This window comes from Eimeria maxima, genomic scaffold (genome assembly GCF_000499605.1).
Source record: "Eimeria maxima Weybridge genomic scaffold, Emw_scaff650, whole genome shotgun sequence".
NCBI classification, from domain to species: Eukaryota; Apicomplexa; class Conoidasida; order Eucoccidiorida; family Eimeriidae; genus Eimeria; species Eimeria maxima.
The window spans coordinates 10,001-19,750 of NW_013566666.1; the positions used below are offsets into that span (position 1 = coordinate 10,001).

At 50.8% G+C, this 9,750-nt stretch overlaps 2 protein-coding genes across 2 annotated transcripts in view; both read left to right on the forward strand.

Moving 5' to 3' along the window:
- Window positions 1-5,902, forward strand: part of EMWEY_00039950 (hypothetical protein) — a gene marked incomplete at both ends in the record, with an annotated part of 7,327 nt that extends 1,425 nt beyond the window's left edge. The window contains 4 exons of the mRNA XM_013482530.1: window positions 1-2,206; window positions 2,502-2,981; window positions 3,161-5,515; window positions 5,742-5,902. The exon at window positions 1-2,206 is cut by the window's left edge and continues 1,425 nt beyond it. Coding sequence (XP_013337984.1) covers window positions 1-2,206; window positions 2,502-2,981; window positions 3,161-5,515; window positions 5,742-5,902 — 5,202 coding nt within the window. The remainder of the gene's footprint in view (window positions 2,207-2,501; window positions 2,982-3,160; window positions 5,516-5,741) is intronic.
- Window positions 5,903-6,904: 1,002 nt separating this feature from the next.
- On the forward strand, window positions 6,905-9,420 carry EMWEY_00039960 (tubulin-tyrosine ligase family protein, putative; the record flags this gene model as incomplete). Its single annotated transcript, XM_013482531.1, has 4 exons — window positions 6,905-7,039; window positions 7,234-7,615; window positions 7,859-7,956; window positions 8,437-9,420. 4 exons carry the CDS (start codon window positions 6,905-6,907, stop codon window positions 9,418-9,420), a joined length of 1,599 nt encoding a protein of 532 aa, XP_013337985.1.
- Window positions 9,421-9,750: the final 330 nt, after the last annotated feature.

A 9,750-nucleotide genomic window follows, 5' to 3' on the forward strand; every position in this document is an offset into this window, starting at 1 on the left:
GCTGCACAGTATACTAAACCCTTGGTTTGTAGGCAGCAATCAGCAGCAAATAAAAGACCGAGTAGATCCCTCTGCCCCCAACACCCCACACAGATACAGCAGCAACAGCAGCAGCAGCAACAGCAACAGCAGCTGCTGCAGCAGCAACAAGCGCACCAGCAGCAGCACCAGCAGCAGCAAAAGGTTAAGGTACCCCTTATACGCATGGCTACCCTTGGATCTACACGAGAAACCGTCGACCAATGGGCTCTAGGTGGGCCCCTCCAACAGCAGCAGCAGCAACAACAGCCGCTGCAGCAGCAACAGGAGCAGCAGCAACAGCAGCAGCAGCAGCAGCAGGTGGTATGCAACTCCGTTGAACGCAAAGACACGAGATCGCTAGATGAGTCTTTCCAGGAGAAAGAATCAAATTGTCTGCCCCAGGGACACTCGCAGCAGCAGCAGCAGCAGCAACAGCAGCAACAGCAGCAACAGCAGCAGCAGCAGCACCAGCACCAGCACGAGGATTTATCTCTCATTTCTGAGCTATCGTCTGGGAATGAACACAACGCCCTGGAGAAGCTCCTATGCAGCAGCAGCAGCAGCAACGCTAGCAGCAGCAGTAGAAGCAGCAGAAGCAGCAGCAGCAGCAGCAGCAGCAACAGCAGCAATATTAGCTCTGCTTCGCGATGCCCTAGTGCAGGCAGTGAGGCCAGCCCCGCTGCATCTCCTGCAGGAGAACCAAAGGCTGTCGAGGCAGTGCAGCAGCAGCAGGAGGTGCAGCAGCAGCAACTGCAGCAGCAGCGGCAAGTCCAGCAGCAGCAGCAGCAACAGCAGCAGGAGCAGCAACTGCAGCAACAGCAGCAGCAGCAGAGGTATTGCCGCCCGGAGGATCACTCTCCTGCAGTATCAGCAGACTCTGCAGAAAGCCCTGCACTTAGCCCTGCTGCTGCAGCAGAGGATGCTGCTGCTGCTGCTGCTGATCATGCTGCTGGTGCTGCTGCTGCAGAGCATGCTGCTGGTTGTGCTGGTGCAGCAACAGAGCCTGCTGCAGGTTCTGACGGGGCCCCCAGCGAGCTGGAGGGGGGCCCTCATCTGGGGGGCCCCATGATGGGGGGCCCCCTTTTGGGGCGGCCCCCTGAAGAGGAGATCGATAACAACTGTGAAGGGTACCTTTGTTCATTAGAGGAGGAGGGGAGTCTTAAGGAAGACTGGTGCTGCAGCAGCAGCAGCAACTGCAGCAACTGCAGCAACTACAGCAACAGCAGCAGCAAACACAGACAGTCTATGCATGATGTACGGCTGCAGCTGTCTTGTATTCATCAAGAGGTTCTTTCTATGTGGAACCAGACAACCACCCAGCAGCAGCAGCAGCAGCAGCACCAGCAGCAGCAGCAACAGCAGCAACAGCAGCAGCAACAGCAGCAGCGCAAATCTTCCCGTAACATGCAGACAAAGGCGCAGCAGCAGCAGCAGCAGCAGCAGCTGACATATGCCCGTGCTGCAGACATCAGGAAGTCCAAGGGGTACCTAACAGGGGGCCCCCTCGCCTCAACTTTAGCAGCAGCAGCAGCAGCAGCAGGAGGAGGCAGCAAAGATGCCTGGGCATGGAGCACCTCCTCTTTGCAGCTGCCGCTGCAGCAGGAAGCAGCATTTGTTGCTCGAAGTGTTTACTCTAGAGCAGCAGAAGAGGAGCACGAACGCAGCAAGCAGCAGCAGCAGCAGCAGCAGCAGCAGCAGCAGCAGGGGTCTTTCTCGCTGCCATACGGACACGGGCATACAGCAGAGAGGGCGAGAAGGAGACTCTCCAAGAAAACAGAGGGCATAAAAGAACCCAAGCAGCAGCAGCAGCAGCCGCAAGAGCAGCAGCAGCAGCAGCAGCAAGAGCAGCAGCCCCAACAGCAAGACCATCAGCAGCAGCAGCAGCAGCAGCAGCTTCGGTCTTTTACCGAAACATCAGCAGCACTTTCTCCTGTAGCTATACAGCCTATAACAAGGCCCCATTCAGGACTGCATGCAGCGACGCAGCAGCTGCAGCAGCTGCAGCAGCAGCTGCAGCATGTGCGTAGCATGCAGTTCATGCAAGAGGAACGCAGCGGCAGCAGCTGCAGCAGCAGTGCTGCGCTTGCTGCTCAAGGAAGCTTTATTAATAATTACTTGCCTATACAAGAGGGGGGACAACAGGGGGCCCTACTTAGTTCCCCTCTTTCTCTGCATTCTCTTGCGGGTACGTCCTCCTTGCATGCAGCAGCAGCAGCAGCAACAGCAGCAGCAGCAGGCGCTAAATACACAATATACCTAAATGCATGCACAAAAGAAGAAAACATAAAAAATGCCTAGAGGGGGGAAAGCCCCAAAATAAACGCATGCAGTAGCGGAAAGGGGCCCCCACCCTCTAACATGACTTTCTACGTCATGCTGCTGCTGCTGCTGCTGCTGCTGTGCTGCTGCCGCTGCTGTTGTTGCTGCTGCCGCTGCTGTTGTTGCTGCTGCTGCTGTTGCTCGTGTTGGTATTACTGCAGATACAGCTGGCAGCAGCTTCAATAGCGAGAAGCTGCTGCTGCAGACTCCTCGCCAGGACGACAGCAGGCCCAAGTACGCAACAGGGGGGCCCCTAGGGGCCCCCCTCGGGGCTCTTCAGGGGGCCCCCTTGTGTACGTCTCCTGCGCTGCGCCGCGACGGCTGCAGCAACAAAGACATTTCTTTTGCTGATGCGCTGCAGCTCATAGACTCTCTCGTCTCCCTCACGCAGCAGCAGCAACAACAACAGCAGCTGCAGGAGCAACAGCAGCAGCAACAGCAGCAACAGCAATACGAGCCGCAACAACACTACCAGCCGCAACAGCAACTGCAGCTAGAGCAGCAGCGACAGCTGGAGCAGCAGCAACAGAAAGAGCAGCAGCAGCAACAGCAACAGCAGCAGCAGCAGCAGCAGCAGCTGGACCAACAAAACCTGCACAGTGTTTCTGGAGATCTTCAAGCAAACGGACAAGTAAACATGGGTGAGGGTTTAGGGTTTAGGGTTTAGGGTTTAGCTGTGCGGAGGGCACGAAGGGCGCTGCAGTCTCTTTCCCCTCCCCCTTCTCTTGCGATGCAGCAGCTGCAGCTGCAGCAGCAACAGCAGCAGCAACAGCAGCAGCAGCAGCAAAGGGCACTTGCCCTGCTGTGTGATGTGCTGCAGCCCGCGAGGCCCCTCCATGTCCCTGTAGAGCAGACCGAATGGGGACTCCTGCAGCAGCAGCAACAGCAGCAACAGCAGCAACAGCAGCAACAGCAACAGCAGCAACAGCAACAGGAGAAACAGCAGCACCAGCACCAGCAACAGCAGCAGCAGAGTGTCATATGACAGCACGGGGGGCCCTCAGCAAGGGAGGAGACACTACATTGGGGCCCCCTGGTGTCTGTGCAGCAGTCTGCAGCAGCAGCAGCAGTGCATGCATCAAATCGAAGAGCTGCAGTGGAGCATGCAGAAGCAGCAGCAACAGCTATTGCTGCTGCTGCAACGACAACAACAACAACAACAGCAGCAGCAGCAGCAACAACAACAACAGCAGCAGCACAGGTTTATCCCTTTCTCCCTCTAAGGAGGAATTAAGCTTAGGGGATTCAACATTAGCTGCTGCTGATCTATTAGCAGCAGAGATATCGGAGACCTCTGTAGGGGGTATTCTGCTGCGCTGCAGCAGCAGCAGCAGCAGCAACAACAACAACAACAACAGTAACAGCAACAGCAGCAACAGCAACAGCTGCAGCAGCAGCAGCAGCAGCAGCAGCAGCAAGAAGACAGGAGATAAGACTACCCTCTCGCCTCGCAACAGGGCCTTCGACGCCGAGCTTCTCCTTGGCAGGGAGCCCCCCCTTCCCCCCACTCTGCATGCGCTTCTTAGCAGTACAGACACAGCAGCAGCAGCAGCAGGAGCATCAGCAGGAGCAGCAGGAGGTGCAAAGGGGCCCCACACTCATATGAAGGCCCTAGGGGGCCCCCAAGCTTCCTTCCTCCTTACGGACGGCAACGATGAGCTGCTGGGGGCCCCCCCTTGCACAGACACAGGTACTGCTGCGCCACAACTAAGGGATGTATACAGCTGCAGCAGCAGCATCAGCAGCAGCAGCAGCATTAGCAGCATCAGCAGCAGCAGCAGGCTTCCTTCAACTGCTGCAGCAGTTACGAAGGCCCTCCTTGAGGCATACTGGAGCTCGGAGATGCCTCCTACCATCTACAGCAGCAGCAGCAGCAGCAGCAGCAGCAGCAGACTGTATCGACAGATAAAACGCATGCAAATGAGGGAGCAGCGCATGCTAAGGAGACACATGCAAAACGCGTGTCTCCTTTCGGGGCTTGAAGCTGCTGTTAGTGCTGCAGCAGCAGTTGCTGATGCATGGAGACACCAAAGCAGCAAACTAGCCGCAGCAAGGGGCCCCCAGGGGCCCCTTGGGGGCCCTCCCGATACACTCGAACTTCATAGGGGATGGTGCAGCGCCTTGTGGGGAGGAGCAGAGGAAGAAGAAAGGTTAGACACGCAGCAGCAGCAGCAGAAGCAGCAGCAGAAGCAGCAGCAGACGATGCAACGGCAACAACAGCGGCAGCAGCAAAAACTTCAGAATCAGCAGCAAGAGCAGCAGAAGCAACAGAAACAGCAGCAAGAGCAGCAGCAGCAGCAGCAGCTGCAGCAGCAGCGGCTGACAGGGGCTGCTGAGGCAACGCGTACATGGGTTGTTGCTCCTCGAGACAGACGAGGCAGCAACAGCAAAAGTTACGTAGGCATTATGCCTAGCAGCAGCAGCAGCAGCAGTAACAGCTTCAGCTTCAGCAGCAGCAACAACAGCAGCAACCGGCCCCTTGCTGGACCTGCAGGAGCAGCCCATATTGTGGCCTGCAGTAGCCACGGTATACAAGACGCAGCAGCAGCTGCAGCAGCAGAAACAAACGCAGCAGCAGTAAATGCAGCAGCACAGGCAGCTGCAGCACATGCCGAAGCAGCAAACGCAGTAGCAGCACAAGCAGCAACAGCAAACGCAGCAGCAGTAAACTCAGCAGCAGCAACTGCCCACAAGGGCCTCAAACCAACCGGTCCTAAGCAGCAGCAAGCCACCTGCCGATCCAGAAGCAGGAGGCGCAGCAGCAGCAGCAGTAGCAGCAGCAGTAGCAGCGATAGCAGCAGCAACAGCGAAAGGGAGGCCCGCAGACACAGGGCTCACAGGGGTACCCGAAGGGGAGTCCAGCGTTTACCACGGTGCAGCAGCAGCAGCCCGAGCAGCAGCAGCCCGAGCAGCAGCAGCAGCAGCAACAGCAGCAGCAGTAGCAGCAGCTGCAGCGGCAGCAACAGCAGCCGCAGCATTATGGAAAGCAGCAGAAGCATATCTGCTGCTACTTCTGTTGCTGCTGCACTCAGCCCCGTGCATGCAGACACAGCAGCAGCTGCTGCATGCGACGACGTCGCCCTTCTGATGGCCCAGTGGCTGAACTCTAGGCGCTACCCCTCCAATTTACTGCAGCAGCAGCAGCAGCAGCAGGAAGCAGCAGCAGCAGATATATGTAAGTCTCCTCAACTCCAAGCAGAGTACAGCGAAGGCACGAAGAAACATCGTGGACGACGATACAGCAGCAGCAGCAGCAGCAGCAGCAATAGCAGCAGCAGCAGCAGAAGCAGCAGCAGCGAGAGCAGCGAGAGCAGCAGCAGCGACAGCAGCAGAAGCAGCAGCAAGAATAGCGGCAATATAACTAAGAGGTCTGTTGGACTTCCTGCTGCTATTTCCCGCAGCAGCAACACTGCCAGCAGCAGCAACGCCAGCAGCAGGAGCAGCAGCAGGAGCTGCAGGACTAGCAGGAGCAGCAGCATGGACAGCAGCAGGAGTAGCAGCAGGAGTAGCAGCAGGAGCAGCAGCCACGAAGTATCCAAGTGCAGCAGCCATTCATCTATAACAGATGTTACTGAGCTAGAAGAAGAAACAGTTGCTGCTGATGCAGCTGCTGCTGCTGCTGCACCTAAATCAGCTAAACAGCAGCGGCAGCAGCAACAGCAGCAGCAGCAGCAGAAGCAGCAGGACGAGAGTATCTCTGAACTTCCTGCAGCAGGCATCAGCAGCACAACTACCTCAACAACTACAATAAACAGCAACAACAGCAGCAACAGCAGCAACAGCAGCAGCAGCAGCAGCAGTACAGGCCTAAGCAATGATTGGCGGTTATTATCTGCAGGGATGCATGCATTACGTGGTCGTTGCTGCCGTAGCCATCAGCAGCAATTACTGCATGCAGAATTGGGGCTGCGTCGTAGATTAAGAGGATATTCTTTATTAAATAAAACGCATGCAGAATGCATGCAACATTTTAGCGAGAGAATGGGGCTGGATCGTGCATGCAGAGTATATTGTATAGAACAATCAAAATATAGAGGAAAAAAAGGGGAAGAAACAGGAGCAGCAACAACAGGAGCAGCAGGAGCAGCAGGAGCAGCAGTAGTTACTGTTGAATCATGTGTTGCTGCTGCGCTGCAGAGGAGAGGATGGCAAAGAAATAAGGATATAAATTCATCATTTTATGACCTAAAATGGTTAATAAAAGAAGAAAAGATAAAAAAAATAATAAAAAACATAAAAAAAGAGCAAAAAATAAATCATTTTATAGGTAATGATTGTATAACAACAAAAAACGGATTAAATAATACTTTGCTGCTATATGCATGTACAGAAAACGTAAATATATGTATATGTTTTCCTCGTACATATACACTTTCTTCTCTTGCTGATTCTGCTGCATTTGTTCTTGATTGGACAAGGATTGAATCTATTCTTGTATTATTATCTTATCTTAAGCATACTAATCCTGCTGCTGTTGCTGCAGCAGCAGCAGCAGCAGCAACACCAGCAGCACCTGCTGCTGCTGCTGCTGCTGCTGCTGCTGCTGCTGCTGCTGCTGGTTATAATGATGTACGTAAGGATAAAGAAGACAGAAAATGTAAGAAAAGACGTTTGTCTACAAACCGATCAGGTGCAGCAGCAGCAGCAGGAGCAGCAGCAGCAGCAGCAGGAGCAGGAGCAGCAGCAGGAGCAGCAGGAGGTGATAAGAGCTACCTATACAGCCGAGATTCTGTGCTGCTACCATGGCTAGCTGTACAAATAGGAGAAGCATGGCTAGTTGAGCTACAACCAGATAAATATATAGATAATAAATATATAAATAAATATAAGGAAATACTTTCTCCTTATCATATAGAGGCATTTGCTGCTGTTGCTTGGCGCATGCGCCAGCAGCCTACAGCATTCTATAAATTATGGCAGCAGCAGCAGCAGCAGCAGCAGCAGCAGCAGCAGCAGCAGCAGCAGCAGCAGCAGCAGCAGCAGCAGCAGAGGCAGCTAAGGGAGACAGGAGAAGGACCAGCAAGAGAAATAGTGCAGCAATTGCTGCAGCAAATAAGATCTAGTTGGGGTTTATGGCATGTAGACATAGGAGACACAGAAGAAATTAAGTGTCTCCTAGGTGTCTCCAATCAGCAGCAGCAGCAGCAGCAGCAGCAGCAGCAGCAGCAGCAAGATGTATGGCCTAGTAGGAATATATGGATAGTTAAACCCTGCAGCAACTCACGAGCATCAGGTGTTAAACTCTTCTCTTCTCCATTAGAAATATTAAGATCTGGTAAACCCTAAACCCTAAACCCTAAACCCTAAACCCTAAACCCTAAACCCTAAAAAGTGAGTAATATAACAATATGGATATCTATAAATGTATATTTATATCTGTTTCTCTATATAATATATGTTCCTCTTCCTCGTTTCCTTGTCGTGTGTCCCCCTCATCCTGTTCCTCCTCCTCCTCCTCCTTCTGTTTATGTTTATGTTTGTATTTGTATTGGTGTTGCTGCTGCACTTACTGCTGCAGGTCGTGGCTTACGTGGTCGTGTAGTGCAAAGATACATAGAATCCCCTTTATTAATAAAAAAGAAGAAAAAGAAGAAAAAGTTTGATATAAGACTATGGGTATTAATATTATCTTTTATACCCTTAAGGGTTTATATATATAATAAACCCTATCTAAGGGTTTGTAATAAACAATATCTTATACAAGATATAAATAATCCTTATAGGCATATATGTAATTGGAGTCTGAATAGATTGCAGCAGAAACAACAACATGCACAACAACAACAGCAGCAGCAGCAGCAGCAGCAGCAGCAGCAACAACAACAACAGAGGGAGAGGGAGAGGGACATGCAGCAACAGGAAAGGAAAACAATTATTTCTTGTAAAGATAATCAACAAAGAAAACAAAATACAAGAAAAATCCAACAGCAACATACAACAACAACAACAGCAGCAGCAGCAACAGCAGCAGCAGCAGGTGCAGCAGCAGCAACAGCAGCAGCAGGTGCAGCAGCAGGTGCAACAGCAGCAGGTAGTGTAAATAAAGAAAAAGATGAAGAGAATAATAAGTGTGTTACTACTGGTGGGGTTGTTAAGGAAAGAAAAAAAAAAGAAAAAAAAAAAGAGGAGAAGGAAGAGGAGGAAGAGGAGGAGGAGGAAGAGGAGGAGGAGGAGGAAGAAAAAGAAGAAGAAGAAGAATATATAAAAGAAGGAGTATTACCATTAGAATATTTAATAGAATATTTATATGCATGCACAAATAAAAAAGATTATTATAATAATATATTATTACCTAAATTAAGATTATTAGTACTGCATGCAACAAGAGCAGCAAGACCGCATGTGCAGCAGCACAGCAGCAGCTTTGAGCTATTTGGCTTAGATATACTTATAGATAAATTATATAATCCTTGGCTAATTGAGGTTAATCTTAGTCCTGCATGCAGTAGTAGGCAGCCATGGATGCATGCATTACTTACAGATATGACGGAACAATTACTTGATCTTGTGCTGCAGCAACAAGATCAGCAGCAACAGCAGCACAAACAGCAGCAGCAACAGCAGCACAAACAGCAGCAGAAACAGTATCCTACTTATTGTATTAGAGGTGGGGGGGCCCCAAGGGGGGCCCCTTATACAACAGATGGAAACTTTTCTATGAATAGGGATAACACAGGCTCGTCTTCTGCTCCTGCTGCACCTACTGCAGCAGATGCAGCAGCAGATGCAGCAGCAGATGCAGCAGCAGCAGCAGCAGCAGCAGGAACAAAAGGACAGTGGGAGTTAATCTTTGATGAAAGTTTACCTCTTAATGAGGCAATTAATAGATTTGCTCCTTTGTACCCTCAGGACTGTACCCTCCATGGGTCTACATATATACAGCAAGAAGGGGGGGGGCCCCAGGGGGCCCCCCATATAGGAGGGGCCCCCAAAGGGGGGCCCCCCATACAAGTTAGTAGCACACAATTCATAAAAGAAATATATGCAGAGGGAGGAACAGCAGCAGCATTGTCTTCTTGTATAGGGAGAGCAGCAAAACATGAATTATATGTACAAGGAAAACAATGTATATTCGCATAATTTGCTGCTGCTGCTGCTGCTGCTGCTAAAGAGCAGCAGCAGCAGCAGCAGCAGCAGCAGGGCCTCCTATGCTTTATTTGTTTATTAGGGTTTATTATCGCTCTTTAGTTAGAGGGTTATATATAAACATAATACGTATATATATACATGTGCATATATATGTACATATATATATACATATATATGTATGTACATACATATATATACGTATGTACATATATATACGTATGTACATATATATGTATGTACATATACATATGTATGTACATATATGTGCACATATACATTTATTTATTTGTTTATATATATATATATATATATATATATATA